An 18,732-nucleotide genomic window follows, 5' to 3' on the forward strand; every position below is an offset into this window, starting at 1 on the left:
GCAGTTCTGCCCGTCCTTCATACTACTTTATCATCCTCGGGGCCTTCCTTTGTTTCTCCTGACTCCTCCCGTCTCTGCCCTGAGAGTTACAATCACCCCCCCCCACCCCACCCAAACGCACACGCACACGCACACGCACACGCACACGCACACGCACCCGCACCCGCACCCGCACCCGCACCCGCACACGCACCTGCACACACGCTCGCGTAAGCGCACGTGCACACACACGTGCGCACGTGCACACGCTTCCCACACCCCCAGATCTCTCTATCGCAGCCCCCAGGTCCCCATGTCTCTCTCCAGTTAGTGTGTGTGTGACAGAGTGCAGTGCCCCCGCGCTCTCCCAGTGACAGCTGGCGTGGGCTGGCAGAGGGGTGGATGGGGAAGGGGAAGGGGGAGGGATAAGAGAGGCACACAGAGAAAGACACCACCACCCTCTCTCCCCCTGGCCTCTCCTGCTGCCGTTTCTCAAGCAGTGACGGTGGCACTGCGTTTCTTCGTCTTTGATGCCGTCTAAGGAAGTGTGGTGCAGTGAATGCCTTCTGGCCCCGTTATGCCCTTCCCGCGCTGGTGCAAATCAGGCCAGAAGTTGCTTGTCTGCTTAATTCAGAAGTGTTACTTTGCTTCATGGCAACTTGCAATCTCTCTACCTTGAAAATAAGTAATATCCTGTCCTCTTGAAGAATTGCCCGGCTAGACAGATCGTTAACGTCTGAGGGATGAAATGAACACTTGAAGCTTGAATGAGTTTCACTTCTTTACTCCTCTTATTTAATCTGGACACACAAAAACAATAATCATAACGTATCAAACCGTAAAATAAAAACAATTACAAATATTAAAACAAAAAGATCACTGTCTCCAGATACATAACAAGCACATTTAACAAGCTAGGGTACTTGGCTTGTTACATGAACTAAATAATACTTGACAGAAAATAAATTATAGCTCTACCAATCATAAAATCATACAGGGATAACAGAAAAGCACATCATATGGCATTACAATGCAACAAAAAGAAAGGATGGGTACAGGCATACAGTATATCTTCAGAGCTTCACAGAGAGAATGAACTGTGAACTGCACTCCAGCCCAACCAGGCTAAAACTTAACTAGATACAGGTGCGTAAAACTGACCACTAGAGGGAGCTCATCACAATGAACCTAAAACATGAATTAAAAACTAATTATAGGAAATTCCAGTACAAGTACAACAAGTTAAAGGCAGGGTACATTATATTTTTTGTTTGAAACTAAAAACTAAAAATTAAAAGGTTAAAGCACTATGTTCTGATAGTATTCATTGTTATAGAGTGTTTGTTCAGTCAGAAGGGTCTCCCCGTCTCTCCAACTCTTTAATAAACAGATTTTTTTTTTACCCTACCTTTAAATTAATTAGAAGAAAAGCACTACTCTCTCTCTCTCTCTCTCTCTCTCTCTCTCTCTCTCTCTCTCTCTCTCTCTCTCTCTCTCTCTCTCTCTCTCTCTCTCTCTAAACAAGGGTTTAGGGTTTATATTAGAATTCAAAAGAAAATGTTCACTCTGTTCTCTGGTTTACCTCATCTTACCCGTTGCTGTCCATTCAATAGGTACTGGACCTACGTGGGTCAATTTTTACCAGAGTTTAATCAGAGTTAATCAGAGTTAACCACTTAAGCCCTATGTACTAAAACAGCCGATCTACAAGCTCACGGTATGTTGTGAGCTTGTGCCTGTCGTCACCTGGAGGTCTGGGTGTTGGACACACACCGCAACAGGGTTATCACATCTGCAAAAAATGCTGAAAAACAACGACGCGGCTATGAGAGAGCTGGCCAGTGGCTAGCTCCTTCTGGACATGAGATGGCAAATGGTCCCGTTAGCGAACGAGGGTGATGACGATGGTGACGATGGGTGATTTCCTGCCCAAAGAAACGTCCACTTGGAGCTCCAGTGGACACGGGGCACTGGCAGTGGTGTCTGTGGTGTTGAAACGGTGAGAGTCAGTAATGTCTACAGTTGGTACTTGGTTGGTACATACTCTGTTGGAGACGAAGTCAGGACATCAAATAAAACATCAGAGTAAAAATATATATATTTTTTTTTCAATGTTACATGTTTCGCAATGAATTCAAATCAATCAATCAATCAATCAATCAATCAATCAATCAATCAATCAATCAATCAATCAATCAATCAATCAATCAATCAATCAATCAATCAATCAATCAATCAATCAATCAATCGTGTGTGTGTGTGTGTGTGTGTGTGTGTGTGTGTGTGTGTGTGTGTGTGTGTGTGTGTGTGTGTGCGTGAAACGAAAACGAAAATTGATTTTCACCCACTTTTTTACTCTGTAAACCTGTGATGTGACAATAAAGCTGATTCTGATTATGTGTGTGTGTGTATGCGTGGGAGTGAAGGTCAGACCTGTGCTTGTTTAGAGGTCTCCATCTGCTGGTGACCGATATCTCCACATTTGGAGGGATGGGGGCGTTCTGACTGTGGCCTTACTGCATCTGTTGCAATTGGTCACGGTCAGCTAACCCTCTGACCCCCAAGGTAGAAGAGAGCATTACGCACACAACTATAAAACGCATAATGTTGGCACACGTGCATAATATGCACACACACATGTACACACGTGCACACATTTGTTCTCACTTCTCAGCCACAAGCATTCTTTTTTCCCACTTACCTGTCCTGAACACACATACAGTATGTATAGCTTAGTTCAAAAGAAATGTGCGGATGTAAAACATTGTGCAGTAAAATCCTAATTTAAATCTTATTTAATCATTTAACTCTACTTTAACTCAGAGTTCAATTAATGCTCAGGGCTCTACAGTGTGGTTGCTATGAAAACAGGCACATCAATTGACTGATGAGAAAAGCTCAATAGATACTGAGCTATTATTAATAGCTACAAAAATATGCAGTTTATCTCAAATCGAAGCTCAAAAGATGGTGTTAATGTGTGACTAAATGGAGTATTGTGCATGCAATAAAACTAATTTCCCTGGGTAGAGTGTGTGGGTAAGAGTCGTGCTGAACCCAGAGTTGCTTGAAAGAAAACTTGAATCAAATAGAGGGAAGTGACTATACTGCTGTACAAAAGTACAGTTTGGGGTCAAGTCTCTGCTTTATATGTAAAGTGTCTTGAGACAATTTGTTGTGATTCAGAGCTCTATCAAATTTAATTGAAATTGAAATTGAATAAAAACATTTAGCAGATTTTTACATTGCTGCATTGCTAATAATATTTAACCACACTCACTCATTCAGTGGCAGAAAAAAACATTGTCTATAGCCGCCAGTGCCAGCGATTTTCTCGTGTTTTCGCTCACCAAAATCATAGAATATTATTCTTCACAACGATTGACCCGCCGATCTCTTGAAAAGACGTAGGGAGGTCTCGTAGACTCTCATGATGGTCCGCCGCGATGGTCCATTCCATAGTTCTGGGCAGTTGAATGAGGGGTGGACAATTTAAAGATGGCGGCCACCACTAAGCTGAAATATAAAAAAATCTTTTTGACTAAACAAGGTAGAAACTTGAATTGAGCTTTTGGGGGGTTTTCATGGGGAGTCCAATGCCATATTCTGATTTGGATTCTGATTCAAATGTGAGGAAACTGCTTCAAACTCATATACATTGTGGAAATTGTAATTTATTGGTGAATATCTTTTCCAAACAACTTGCTTGCTCAGATGACTTTATAACATACCTGCTGTCAAATCAATCAATCAATCAATCAATCAATCAATCAATCAATCAATCAATCAATCAATCAATCAATCAATCAGCCAGCCAATCAATCAATCAGTCAATCAATCAATCATGTAATACATTATATGGATTTTAAAAGCTCCAGTAGTTTGTTCCACATCTTCGGTGCCAACACAGAAAACGTCTTTACTATGCTAAAGTGTCAGATCTGAGTGACCTGGAGCTGGGAGATTGGTCTAAAGGTTCCACAATATAGGGAGGTGCAAGACCGTGTCAGGTGCAAGAGTGTCTCCGCAATCCAATGCTCTGTTTGTCCTGAAAGACATACTGTACTGCCATTCTGCACCATCATCTTACAAGTCCAGTCAAGTAAATAAAATATATATAGCACATTTGGCATTAAGAGTGTAGACTCAATGTGTTTCGAAATAAAAACCGAAATTACAAGTGAAGACGACAAAATTCATATATTTTTAAAAAAGTAATCTGTCTACTGTATTAATTCACGGAATCTCTGTATGTGTGTCCCCGGGGCATATTGGGCGCCGTCCTCAAATTTGCTGTGTGTGTCCCATATGACCCGGGAGTGTGTAACACTCTGGCAGCAGCATACTGAACAAGCTGGAGTTTATGTAACACCTGCTTTGTCAGTCCAGCAAAGAGTGCAATACAATAATCGTCAACCAGAAATAAAAACATAAACCGGCTTTTCAGAATTTGACTGAGACAGGTCTTTAGAGATGTTCCTTAAATTATAAAAGGCAGTCTTGGAGATGTTAGTGATTCTAGAAGTTAAGCTCAGTGGCATCTAACATCAAGTTTTTAGCATCCTCACAGGGTTTTACTGACAGGGGAGATAACAAGGAGTTATTTGTTGCCACTGTTGCAAAAGAATCCACCCTCGAGGGACTCTATATGGAATGCCTATTTTATCTGATTCAAGGTTGCTAATAGAAACAGAAAAATGTCCATACGGTAAGATAAGATGATAAGCAGTTTAGAAGTATGCGCTGTGGGCGCTGGGGGCGTGTCCTCTCCTCCGCGTCATCAGTGCCCATACCCTAGGTGGGGTTGGCGAAAGGGCCTTTCTGTGTGGAGTTTGCATGTTCTCCCTGTGTCCCCTAGGGTAGGTACCCTCACAAAAACATGCAGTAAGCCTGATGGAGGGGAAAGGAACTGGTTGGAATAATGTTCTTCCACGCGCTACGTCCTACCGGGGAAACTCCCCCCTGTCGGGTGATAAGAGGGCTTGTTAGCTCTCATCCATTGAAGGAGGCATGAGCTCGGCTCTGGGCTCTCCCTAGGCTGGCAGAGGGAGTGTAGCACCCACGATTATGCCTTTACGTGCAGTGTTCAATTCTATGAAAATGTGGAGTCAAACAGCTGTCTGATTTGCTTCTCAACGTGACCGGGATCACAAAAGAGCTGCTTGTGTGGTCGAAGGCTGCATTGAGATCAAGCAGTACCAAAACAGAAACGTTATTATTGTCAATGCCAAGTTTTAAGGTCATTAACAACTCTTACCAGGGCAGCTTCTGTGCTGTGATTGACCCTAAAACTGGACTGACAAACATTTTAAAAAATTGTAGTGTGCCAGATATGTAAATGTTTATGTATGGCCTTTTCTATGATTTTTTCCCAGGAATGGAAGATTTGTCTGTAGGCTATGTCCCAAAAAACAAGTGGATCAAGATGAATGTTTTTCAACAGTGGTGATATAATATTAGCCTGTTTGAGATATGTGGGAAAGATTCCAGAGAGTACTGAAAAATTCACAATTACCAGGACATCACCAACCTGATAGCTAAAAACATGTTTAAACATATTTGTGGGCTTTGGGTCCAGAGCACAAGTTGCAGAGCGTAACTGCTGCACCACTTCTTGTAATTCACTATGTTGGATTGAAGTGAAATTGGAAAGAGTGCTGGTAATATGGCACTGTGTGGACGAAGCGTGAGTACACTCACCAAAAGAGGAAGACACAATGTAATTCCTTACATTAGACATTTTAGAGTTAAAGTAAAGGCAAATTCATTTAGGCTCTATTGTAGCCTGACAGCGTATTGCGGGTTCGAGTCCCCTTCCTGACGATCGTTCCATGTCTCTCTCCCCATCTCTCTCTCCCTGTTTCCTGTCCATCTATACACTATAAATAAAGGCAGAAAAGCCCCCAAAAATATATTGGGAAAAAAAGAAGAATAAAAAGGCAAATTCAGGAGTGGAGCTCAGCTGGTATTCATCTGAGGGGATTAATTAGTTTGTCGATAGTATTAAACAGAAACTTAGAATTATGCAAATTTTCTGTGATGATTTAGTTAATAGTGCTGTCTGGATGTTTTTGTTTCTTTGTTGTATTTTTTGAGCAGTTCTTTATATATATATTATATATTAATAGTCAACCTGTAGTTTGCGCTTATGCCATAGAGCACCAAATTGACTTCCCCTGGGTCGCGGAAGTGTTTTCCCTTTCTAAATTCCATATACTTTTTGAACAAAATCAGTATCACATCGCAGTGTATTCATAGACCGTAAAAAAATAGACAGCGTCACGCCATTGGTTTCTACAGACCGTAAATGAAGCCAATATGGCAGTGATTTCAAATCCGCCATCTTTCTATTTCCGGTTGATATCCGGTCCGAAATACTAACAGAGATTAGGCGAGGGCAGGTCTTCACTTGGTAGAACCAGTAGAAACCCTAGAAACATACCCTATATACTTTATCATTAATTTTAAAATAAATGGGACCATAATTTACCAAAACGCATGTCATGGTGATTGAAAGAAGGCTTTAAACAAGCGACTGGAAGCATATAGTATTTATGACCATGTTTATTAATTAAGGTAATTAAAATCAAGTGTAAAGTTCGGTCAAAAACCCATCCGCTTGAATAGAGCCTAATTCTTTCTGCAACCAGCAGGGGTGAAACAGCGGTGAAAAAGCGAGAATACAGGCCATTCATATGAACTGTTAAACTTCCTATATAGCCTCAATTTACAAGCTGGATGCTAGCCCCTTGGTTGTGTTGGATTAAAATAAACACACTCTGATAACAAATGTCACAAAATCTACGGAATGTTAGGAATGCTTTTGAAAGAGCGTAAAGTGATTCACTCACACGTAAGGTGAATAAAGTGATTTCCTTTAGTAGCTTCCAACGTTATTTCCGGGTACCAGCGTAGAATTAGTTGTGTTCTCCAAACACAGATTTTATCTATCTATTTCATAGTGCGTATTTTGTATGCCTTCGGCAACGGATTACAGTATCCAGAGGCATTATGTTTTGTAATAGCCTATCTACAAGCTCACAATGCATCATGCTGCGACACGTTGTGAGTTTATATTTCTGCTATTTTGGCAGTTATAATGCTTTATTTATACCCACAGCTGTTATCTTCAGCACGTCGTGTGACAAATGATAAATCAGGCTTAATGCTCAATTGCAAACCCACAATTCCTGATAGCAAATATGAAGTTTTGATAATTTTGAACCTATTGTAAGCCTGTAGTAATTTAAATCCTTCCAGTCAACCCTACAGTCGCCTAGACATCTGCTTTTCCGTCTGACAAGGCTCACCACTCAATAACTGACTCTGTCAAATAAATCAGGATGTTGCAAGTGGGCTAATGTTTGCGTGCTTGTGCTTTCGTTATATTCTACTGACATCATTTTGGGGGCATTTCCTGTCTCTCTCTCTGCACTATCGCGGTCAAATAAAGGCTTTAAAAATAACTCGGATTTGATCACACCAGATGCAAATAGCCATGTACATTAGTAGTTGTCTGTGCAAATCCAATCATTTTACAGAAATGCTTCACGGTGGGATGCAATTTAAGAACTGATTGAACTATTCAAGCATGGATGTGTGCAGTACAATTCAAAAGAACAACTCCACCAATGTCAGTGTGTTTTAAAGAAGTGTGCGTTATACTGCAACAACAATTTCTCTTCTCAGGTACATTTAAACTCCCACCCTTGTTTGGCTGCCCCATACATTTTGAATACACGTTTTCCTACAGGACAGTATTCCTGACTTAGGCTTTACTGTAGATGAATGAAAATTATTGAGATTTACTCCATAAAAATGTGTGAAGATAAATAGCTTTAACTTTCTCCATAAACATAATCAGCCACATGTCCAGTTCTAAAACATATCGTGCTGATTCAAAAGAGATGTAAAAAGAAGCTTATCACTTAAATCTCTCTCTCACAAACGCACGCACACACAGTTTAACAATGTATTTATGTCCACACACAGGGAAAGCATACAGGGACACAAATATTTTAGGTGCAGTGAAGGTTACATTGACAAACTCATGGATATGTCCTCATGATACAACACAAATTTCACTCAGCAGTAGCGGCGGCTCCGCCATATATGGCAGTGGTGGCGACAGCACAATACTATGCCAGCCTTTCTGCCTCGTCTTTGGGCATCCCAAGATGTCGAACCCTCCAACAACCAGTCCGTGGGTATGTCCTAGGCTGGATCACCAGAGGAAACAAAGTTCTTAGTCTTGCACTGCTGCTTGGTGTTAAAGCGCTCTCTGTGGTTTTTCTCATGGGCCTGGAGGTCCACCTATTGCTATTCCGACAGCGGACTGACATACCGCTGGAAGGCCGCCGGGTCTATTGCCTCTCTTCCCGGTAGCTGTTCACGGGAGGGGCCGTTAGGTAGCGTCGGCTGTTGGTAGATTCCACCGGTGAGTAGTGCCTTCTTGTATGCAAGCTACATAGTCCACAGAAGATGTAAATGCATCCATTGCACCTACTACATTGACGATAGAAGTTACAACGGGGCAGTTTAAGGTCATGCCCCCACACATACACACACACACACACACACACACACACACACACACACACACACACACACACACACACACACACACACACACACACACACACACACACACACACACACACACACACACACACACATCCTTTTGTCCTTGCCTACTGATCTCTTAAACAGGTGTCCACATCCTCTTGTTTCTTCCAGAAGGCATCCAAAGAGAAGTAATACAACAGTGGATCTAGACAGCAGTTAATACTACAGAGACACAATGTGGGCTTGATGGCAGCTCTCCATGATTTAATCATTAAAACCAAATTGAGAGGAAAGAAAAAAATCGCAAACATCAACAAGTTCATGACAAAAATCAGCATGACATTCATCTTGTTGTTGATCCTTGCAGAGTCCTTGAGATGTCTGCGAAGAGTCCAGTACACCATAGCAGTGGACACAACATTGACTGCTAGCATGGCTAATACTACAGCAACCATAAAATAATTCATTGATTCTTTGAAATCGGACTGTGTCGATACACCTTTAGGAAACTCAAAACATGTTATATTGCAGCTTTCAGTGTAGTTTCTCATTTTCCTATAAAAACCTATGCCCTCTGGGATGTTTACAACCACTATCAAGACCCAAACCAAGGCACAGGCTCTCCAGGCATTGGTGGTGGTTCTCAGATGCCCAAACCTAAGAGGGTAAACCACTGCCAGCAGCCGGTCCACACTGATGAAGGTGATGAAGATGGCACTGGAGCGCAAATTGTTGCGAAAGAGCATAGTGATACAGGTACATGCCGTAATGTCCAGGGGCCAGGAACCCGTAGCATAGAAATAGACTCTCATAGGCAAGGAGATCACCAGCAGAAGGTCTGAAAGTGCCAGGTTGATCATGAAGACGGCACTCGGGGATTTAAGGCTGTGACGGCACACCAGAATCCAAAATGACACAGCATTGAGAGGAAAGCCTAAGGCTAAAATACAGCCATACAATACAGAATAGGTCATGAAGTTACTTGTGTCCTCCGACTCCAAGGTGCAGTTGTCCATGATGTACAGTAGTTGAAGCAGTCGAAGGCAGTCGGAAACCACTTGAAGGCAAAGTGTGTGACATCAGTCTGGATCATTCAGTCTGAACAGTATCTGATCTTTACAGGGCGGCACATTGCAACAGGAAATGGGGAGGAACTAAAAACTGGTTGTTTTTACACTTTCTGAGGTTTTCCTCTTTTCTGCTGCAGTCTGAAACCTGACATCTCTTCAGACTTTAGCTCATCTAAGGGTTGAGGTAAAGTCTTACCCCTTGTTGCCTGTTCTTTGATGGATGCTAGTTAAGCCATGCAATGTTGGTAACGTGTTCACCATGTTATGTTACGTACAGTATATAGATGGACATATGATGTTTGCTTGACCACAAATACTAAAGCCTATCCACACCAATGATTCGCAATGCAACTGGTTGCAAAATTCAGACCGCTGCAATTTCTTGCAACTGGTTGCAAGTTGCAACTAGTTGCATTGAGAAACATTGGTGTGGACTTTAGAATGATAATTCTAGTTAATTTGTTGTAGCACTAAATAGTTTTTCTTTGCGAACTAGAAATGCAGCTACCCCAAATATGGAGTGTGTTGTCTAACCTCAATGTGTCGTCATGGAATCAGGCACAAACAAATCAATCAGCTCCATATATGGAGCTCGGCGACATAGGTGTATGTATGTATATAAATATATAAAGTATTAAAGTATATAAATACAGTCAATTGGGTACAATTTACCGTGTAGGTATTTAGCAGTTTCTCTTGTCCAGAGTGACTTACAAAGTCAAAACCCTACTCAACAAACAACAGGGTAAAGGGTCACGTAAGTAGAGTGCAAAGAAAAACTATTTAGTGCTACAAATTAACTAGAATATCAGGTAAACATCTGTCTAAAAAATATGCTATCTCATTATCATTTTACAGTTCAGACCAATGATTCTCAATGCAACTAGCTGCAACTTGCAACCAGTTGCAAGAAATTGCAGCGGTCTGAATTTTGCAGCCAGTTGCATTGCGAATCATTGGTGTAGATAGGCTTTAGTATTTGTGGTCAAGCAAACATCATATGTCTATCTATATACTCACTGTACGTAACATAGCATGGTGAACAAGCAACATTGCATGGCTTAACTAGCATCCATCAAAGAACAGGCAACAAGGGGTAAGACTTTACCTCTTAGGTCTTCAACAGGGGGTCAGAGGTACTGCAGGGGGTCTGCGAAATTGTTGCTTGATTAGACAATTAAATCATATATATATATATATGTTACAGGGGAATTGGATAACCAGGGAAATTGAAAAAGGAGCGCTCGTTTTCACCGCCCCCCCCTCGCTTCCCCCTTTGTTATCGATTCAAATTGATTGCGACTGGTGACGTTAATCTATCTATGTAATCAACACACCTGTTACTAGAAACTTCTGAGTTGTCGTGGATAGTAACCCATGAAAAGATCTATTCTGCCCCTATCGGTTTACAACTCGGCCTCAAGGTCTGCTGAGTCGGCGCGCCTCCGTCATGGACAATAACTATTATCACCGTCTCACAAGTTAAAAATACAGCGTTACTCTGCTCAGTTTGGCTAACCGCTTCATTATCCAACCTGTCAGAGAATATTTCTCTCATATCATCCATTTTATTTTCAGCGCTCCTCCGCCTTATATATATATATATATATATATATATATATATAATTGCCACACCATTTTTGACAGACAAGTAGAACTAATTTTGAATACGTGTTTTGCTACAGGTCAGTATTCCTGACTTAGGCTTTACTGTAGATGAATGAAAATGATTGAGATGTACTCCATAAAACTGTGTGAAAATAAATAGCCTTTACTTTGTCCATAAACATCATCAGCCACATTCCAGTCCAGTTCTAAAACATGCTGATTCAAATGAGATGTAAAAGTAAGCCACTATCACTTAAATCTCTCTCGCACGCACGCACACACGCACGTGCACACACACACACACACACACACACACACACACACACACACACACACACACACACACACACACACACACACACACACACACACACACACACACACACACACACACACACACACACACACACACACACACACACACAGCCTTTTGTCCTTGCCTACTGATGTCTTACAGAGGAGTCCACATTCTCTTGTTTCTTCCAGAAGGCATCTAAAGAGAAGTAATACAACAGTGGATCTAGACAGCAGTTAAGACTACAGAGACACAATGTGGAATTGAAGGCAGCTGCTTTTCCTTCAATCATTATGACCACACTGAGAGGCAAGAAAAAAATCACAAACATCAACAAGTTCATGAAAAAAATCAGCATTACATTCATCTTGCTGTTGATCCTTGCAGAGTCATTGAGATGTCTGCGAAGAGTCCAGTACACCATAGCAGTGGACACAACATTGACTGCTAGCATGGCGAATACTACACCAACAATAATGTAATGCGTTGCTTGTTTGAAAGTGAAACTGCCACGGAATTTGAATATATCGTCAGGAAACTCAAAACATGCAGTTATATTGCAGCTTTCAGTGTATTTTCTAATAGTTATTTGATAACCTATGCCCTCTGGGATGTTTGCAGCCACTATCAAGACCCAAACCAAGGCACAGGCTCTCCAGGCATTGGTGGTGGTTCTCAGATATCCTGACCTCAGAGGGTAAACCACTGCCAGCAGCCGGTCCACACTGATGAAGGTGATGAAGAAGGCACTGGAGCGCATATTGTTGCGGAAGAGCATAGTTATCCAGGTACATCCCAAAGGGCCCAGGGCCTGGGGCCAGGAACTCGTAGCATAGAAATAGACTCTCATAGGCAAGGAGATCACCAGCAGAAGGTCTGAAAGTGCCAGGTTGATCATGAAGACGGCACTGGGAGATTTAATCCTGTGACGGCGCACCAGAATCCAGAGTGACACAGCATTGAGAGGAAAGCCTAACGCTAAAATACAGCCAAACACTACAGAATAGGTCATGAAGTTACTTGTGTCCTCCGACTCCAAGGTGCAGTTCATGATGTAGTTGAAGCAGTAGCTGTGAATATGACAGCAAAGGAAACCACTCGAAGGCAAAGTGTGTGCGATCAGTCTTGATCAGTCTGAATAGTGTCTGATCTTTACAGGGCAGCGCATTGCAACAGGAAATGGGGAGGTACTATATGGATGTTTTTACACTTTCTGAGGTAAGATAATAACTTATCTTACCTCAGAAAGTGTAAAAACAACCATATACAGTAGTACCTCCCCATTTCCTGTTGCAATAAGCTGCCCTGTAAAGATCAGTAAATTAATTTCATTTACCATTTACAGTGAATATATATATATATATATATATATATATATATATATATATATATATATATATATATATATATATATATAAACATTTTCCACATTTATGTTTAAAATAAATCATGATTCTGTCCATTTTTAATAGCTTGTATAATATGATTATTGTGCAATTGACAGATTGTTGATAGTATTGACATTGGTATAGTATAACCATATAGGACCTCCCCATTTCCTGTTGCAATGCGCTGCTCTATAAAGATCAGACACTGATCAAGACTGATCTCACACACGTCTTCTTCGAGTGGTTTCCTTTGCTGTTACTGTATATTCACACAGCTACTTCAACTACATCATGGTCAACTGCACCTTGGAGTCGGAGGACACAAGTAACTACATGACCTATTCTGTAGTGTTTGGCTGTATTTTAGCGTTAGGCTTTCCTCTCAATGCTGTGTCACTCTGGATTCTGGTGCGCCGTCACAGCCTTAAATCCCCCAGTGCCGTCTTCATGATCAACCTGGCACTTTCAGACCTTCTGCTGGTGATCTCCTTGCCTATGAGAGTCTATTTCTATGCTACGGGTTCCTGGCCCCAGGCCCTGGGCCCTTTGGGATGTACCTGGATAACTATGCTCTTCCGGAACAATCTCCGCTCCAGTGCCTTCTTCATCACCTTCATCAGTGTGGACCGGCTGCTGGCAGTGGTTTACCCTCTGAGGTTTGGGCATCTGAGAACCACCACCAATGCCTGGAGAGCCTGTGCCCTGGTTTGGGTCTTGATAGTGGCTGCAAACATCCCAGAGGGGATAAGTTATGAAATAACTATTAGAAACTACACTGAAAGCTACAATGTAACTGCATGTTTTGAGTTTCCTTACGGTGAATGGAAACGGTCCAGTGGCATACAAGCAATGTATTATTTTTTGGTTTGTGTAGTATTCGCCATGCTAGCAGTCAATGTTGTGTCCACTGCTATGGTGTACTGGACTCTTCGCAGACATCTCAATGACTCTGCAAGGATCAACAGCAAGATGAATGTCATGCTTATTTTTGTCATGAACTTGTTGACGTTTGTGATTTTTTTCTTGCCTCTCAACGTGGTCATAATGGTTCAATGGCAAGCTGCCTTCAATTTCACATTGTGTCTCTGTAGTGTTAACTGCTGTCTAGATCCACTGTTGTATTACTTCTCTTTGGATGCCTTCTGGAAGAAACAAGAGGACATGGACTCCCGTGTAAGAGATCAGTAGGCAAGGACAAAAGGCTGTGTGTGTGTGTGTGTGTGTGTGTGTGTGTGTGTGTGTGTGTGTGTGTATGTGTGTGTGCGTGCGTGCGTGCGTGCGTGCGTGCGTGCGTGCGTGCGTGCGTGCGTGCGTGCGTGCGTGCGTGCGTGCGTGCGTGCGTGCGTGCGTGCGTGCGTGCGTGCGAGATTTAAGTGATAATAGCTTATTTTTACATATCATTTGAATCAGCATAATACTGTATGTTCTAGAACTGGACATGTGGCTGATGATGTTTATGGATAAAGTAAAGGCTATTTATTTTCACACAGTTGAATGGAGTACATCTCAATCATTTTCATTCATCTACAGTAAAGCCTACAGTATGTCAAGAATACTCTGACCTGTAGCAAAACATGTATTCAAAATTAGTTCTACTTGTCTGTCAAAAATTGTGTGGCAGCCATACAAAGGTGGGAGTTTATATGTAGCTGAAATCATGAGTTGAAGAAGAAATTGTTGTTACAGTATATCGCACACTTCTTGAAAACACACTGACATTGGTGGAGTTGTTGTTTTGAATTATACTGCACACTTCCATGCTTGAACAGTTCAATCAATTCTTTGGTACATTAGTAGTTGCACAGACAACTACTAATGTACATAGCTATCTGGTGATGAGATAAAATCTGAGTTATTTTTCAAGCCTTTATTTGACAACGAAAATGCAGAGAGAGAGAAAGAGAGTATGGAAATTATATTCAGCAAACAGTCCGGCTGGCCGGGAATCAAACTGGGGACTTGTTGATCATTGCGCCCATGTGGTATGCACCCTAACCACTTGGCTATCGCGTCGCCCTGTATCATCTGAGTTATGTCAAAATACTAGAACGAAAGAACAAGGACGCATACATGAGCCCACTTGAACATCCTGTTTTATTTGACAGTGTCAGTTCTTGAGTGGTGAGCCTTGTCAAACGGAAAAGGAGATGTCTAGGCGACTAGGGCTGACTGGAAGGATTTAAATTACTACAGAATTACAGTAGGTTACAATCTCACAACGTGTTGCAGCATGATGCTTTGTGAGCTTGTAGATAGGCTATTACAAAACATAATGCGTCTGGGTACGGGCCGGCTATACGCTGCCGGAGGCATACAAATTACGCACTATGAAATAGATAGATAAAATCTGTGTTAGGAGAAAATGTAGCTAGGTCTATGCTGGTACCCGGAAATAACGTTGGAAACTACTAAAGTAAATCACGTGATTCACCGAGTGAATCACTTCACGCTCTGTGAAAAGCATTCCTTACATTCCTTAGATTTTGTGGCATTCGTTATCAGTGTGTGTTGATTTAGTTGTTAATCCAATACAACACGATGTGATGCTGATTTTGTTAAAACAGTATATGGAATTTAGAAAGGGAAAACACTTCCGTGCACCATGCAGGGGGCGTCAATTTGGTACTCTATGGCGTAAGCGCAATCTACAGGTTGACTATTAATATATATTATAAGAACTGCTCAAAAAATACAACAAAGAAATGAAAACATCCAGACAGCACTATTTCCCAAATCATCACAGAAAATGTGCATAATTCTAAGTTACTGTTTATACTATTGACAAACTAATTAATCCCCTCAGATGAATACCAGCTGAGCTCCACTCCTCGAAGAACTGCAATGAATTTGCCTTTTACTTTAACTCTAAAATGTCCAGTGTAAGGAATAACATTGTGTCTTCCTCTTTTGGTGTGCTCACACTATGACACCACACAGTGTCATATTGCCAGCACTCTTTCCAATTTCACTTCAATCCAACATAGTAAATTACAAGAAGTGGTGCAGCACTTAAGCTCTGCAACTTGTGCTCTGGACCTAAAGTTCACAAAGATGTTTAAAAATGTTTTTAGCTATTAGGTTGATGCTGTCCTGGTAATTGTCAATGCCTCACTAATCTCTGGAATCTTTCCCACATATCTCAAACAGGCTAATATTATATCACCACTGTTGAAAAAACATTCATCTTGATCCACTTGTTTTTTGGGAAATACAGACTGATCTCAAATCTTCCATTCCTGGGAAAAGTCCTAGAAAAGGCCATGTATAAACATTTAAATATTTATCTGGCACACCACAATTTTTTTGATATTTGTCAGTCCGGTTTTGGGGTCAATCACAGCACAGAAGCTGCCCTGGTAAGAGTTGTTAATGACCTTAAAACTTGGCATTGACAATAATAACGTTTTAGTTTTGGTGCTTCTTGATCTCAATGCAGCCTTCGACCACACAAGCAGCTCTTTTGTGATGTCACGTTGAGAAGCAAATCATTCTTTTTAAATAATTGACCATTATGTCCGAATATGGAGTGCATGAAGTCGCTCACGCTAACCTCTTGAGTAACCATGGCGATCTAATGTTTTCAACCCTAGATGACGTGAAATCCCACAGACAAACGTCAAATGCACATAATGGAGTCAAGTGCACATGTGACCAAATTTGAATGGCGTTGAGTCATCTAGCATTTTTTTTTTTCATGTCATGTGAAAGCTAGCCTCGATCTCCAGGCTTTTATTGTTTAGTTTTGCTAAAAAATAAAAGCCTGGACCAGCGCGTCGGTGTACCCGGTATAGGAAGTGTTTCATTTCCCCAACCAACCAGAGTGCAGTGGGCGTCGCTCGTAATGTTATTGTTGACGGGGCGGGGGCTGACGGACAGATCGGTGAACCAATGGGATCAGGCGCATTCTCTCCGTGCTGATTTTAAACCCGCCCCTCTATACACGAAAGCAGGAAGGCTAGTGCAGCTTATGTGAAAGCAGACTTCAAAGCTACAAATTGACATACCGGTTGTGCGGTTTGACCCAGTTTTGGAGATATGTTACAGCGAGCAGAATAAACAGGCTTAAAAGGGCTTCTGTGGTTATGGCTGAGTCATAGCGACATGTTTTAGTTTCACACATTAGTTTAGTGTGAAAATATTGACAACATTTTGAAAATGTTTGAATATTCTGTCAGACGTCAGACACGGTTTATGTGGTTAAAACATTTCACCCTCTTCAACAGTTCCTTTCTCTCTTCACAGAGGACAGACATACACGCAGCATGCACCCGGTGGAAACAGCCAGTCATATAGTCAATAAAAATTCTATCTGAAGTGGCAATCGCTTTAATTGACCTTTGTACTTGTACTGTAATTACCGGCAACAAAAGAGACAAAATTACTATCATATTAACATTAGGCGTAGAAATACTCCCACTCTCCCAGTAGCTGTATAGTGATTGTACCTGTGTGCTGTGTGTTTGATATACTGATATACTGCCATTGTCCCTGGCAATAAAACAGCTATGTACAGTATCTGTACTATATATGAGGAATTCAATTAGATCAATTAAAACAATATTGTCCCACTGTTTCTATTTTGTTCTCAGTGTTGTGCTTAAAATTTAAATGACTAAATCATGCCCATATTACATTATATTACATATCGTCGCTGTCGGATATCTTGTATCTCCATATTTCAACTTTTTAGAAACAGTGTCAGGCAAAAGTAGCGAAAATAGCTGACCTACAAGCTCACAACGCGTTGTAATACGACACCTTGTGAGCTTGTAAGTCAGCTATTTTCACTATTTCTGAACATTCTTTAAAGTGAAAGTGGTTGTGTGTCTTTGGGTTACATAAACTAGAGGTTTAGAGCCGACTGATTTGTTTGCGCCTGATGCCATGATGACACATTGAGGTTAGACAACACACTTTATTTGGGTGTAGCTGCATTATATGGTTATGGCTCAGTCATAGTGACACAGGCGTGATGAAGGTCCTCATCCAATTGTAATATAAAGGATTACTAGAGGCAACCAGGGGACACATGCACAAATCAGTGTTGTTGTTGTTCATCATCATCATCATTTTTTGGATGAATCAAAAACGACACATCCAATAATACATGGTTTCTGTTGTGTCTGACATCAGTGCATGTTGAAAATCAAATCACCATACAGTATGTGCATTTGGTTTATGTTCTGTGTATGACATCAGTGCATGTTGATCATATATGTGCATTTGACTCCATATATGTGCATTTGACTCCATATATGTGCATTTGACATTTGTCGGTGGGATTTCACGTGGTCTAAGGTTGACCACGTTAGATCGCCATGGTTACTCAAGAGGTTAGAGTGGCGACTTCATGCACTCCATATTTGGACAAAATGGTCAATTATTATTAAAAACATTTAAATAATCATTTGGAAAAAGTTAAAAACAGGCACACATGTTTGGGAACCTAAAAAATCTTTGTGTTTGTGTGTCCAGTAACATCACGACATCAACATTCAAACGTCATCCCTCCAAACTTATCGGCGTATTCTCTCTGACACTTTTGCTCTGTTTCATAAAAACTTTTCAGAGATTGAAATAAAATGGCTGCTATGATGACAGCAATTATGTAATTTTCCATCACTCTCCAGGTTGTTTGGCGTATTAGGCTGGTTCACCAACGCAAGGAGGGCATAACAGAGCCTAAATTGGTTTTGCCTCTAAAACCTAGCAGGGCCATTTTCTCTTACAGTAGATGTAATATTTAAGGATGTTGAGTGCGGAGACAGATAATCTTTGTTATTAAAGCTAAGGAAACTGATTTAGCATTCTGGACCTGTCACTCTGC

At 41.2% G+C, this 18,732-nt stretch overlaps 3 protein-coding genes across 3 annotated transcripts; 1 reads left to right on the forward strand and 2 right to left on the reverse strand.

The window, feature by feature from the left end:
- Positions 1 to 8,669: 8,669 nt before the first annotated feature.
- Positions 8,670 to 9,555, reverse strand: LOC308085205 (lysophosphatidic acid receptor 6-like; the record flags this gene model as incomplete). Its single annotated transcript, XM_080428287.1, has 1 exon — positions 8,670 to 9,555. The coding sequence occupies exon 1, from the start codon at positions 9,516 to 9,518 to the stop codon at positions 8,670 to 8,672; it is 849 nt and encodes a 282-aa protein (XP_080284413.1). The 5' UTR covers positions 9,519 to 9,555.
- Positions 9,556 to 11,639: 2,084 nt separating this feature from the next.
- LOC308085054 (lysophosphatidic acid receptor 6-like) lies at positions 11,640 to 12,639 on the reverse strand. The gene has a single exon (XM_080428081.1). It carries the CDS (start codon positions 12,566 to 12,568, stop codon positions 11,663 to 11,665), a length of 906 nt encoding a protein of 301 aa, XP_080284207.1. The 5' UTR covers positions 12,569 to 12,639; the 3' UTR covers positions 11,640 to 11,662.
- Positions 12,640 to 13,154: 515 nt separating this feature from the next.
- Positions 13,155 to 14,400, forward strand: LOC308085271 (lysophosphatidic acid receptor 6-like). The gene has a single exon (XM_080428352.1). The coding sequence runs from the start codon at positions 13,197 to 13,199 to the stop codon at positions 14,091 to 14,093; it is 897 nt and encodes a 298-aa protein (XP_080284478.1). The 5' UTR covers positions 13,155 to 13,196; the 3' UTR covers positions 14,094 to 14,400.
- The last annotated feature ends 4,332 nt before the right edge of the window (positions 14,401 to 18,732 follow it).

Source organism: Gymnoscopelus braueri (genome assembly GCF_963280865.1).
Source record: "Gymnoscopelus braueri genome assembly, chromosome: 5".
Classification (NCBI taxonomy): domain Eukaryota; kingdom Metazoa; phylum Chordata; class Actinopteri; order Myctophiformes; family Myctophidae; genus Gymnoscopelus; species Gymnoscopelus braueri.

Coding starts and splice junctions, on each gene's coding strand:
- LOC308085054 (XM_080428081.1), bottom strand. CDS start 12,568: ATGAACTGCACCTTGGAGTCGGAGGACACAAGTAACTTCATGACCTAT.
- LOC308085271 (XM_080428352.1), top strand. CDS start 13,197: ATGGTCAACTGCACCTTGGAGTCGGAGGACACAAGTAACTACATGACC.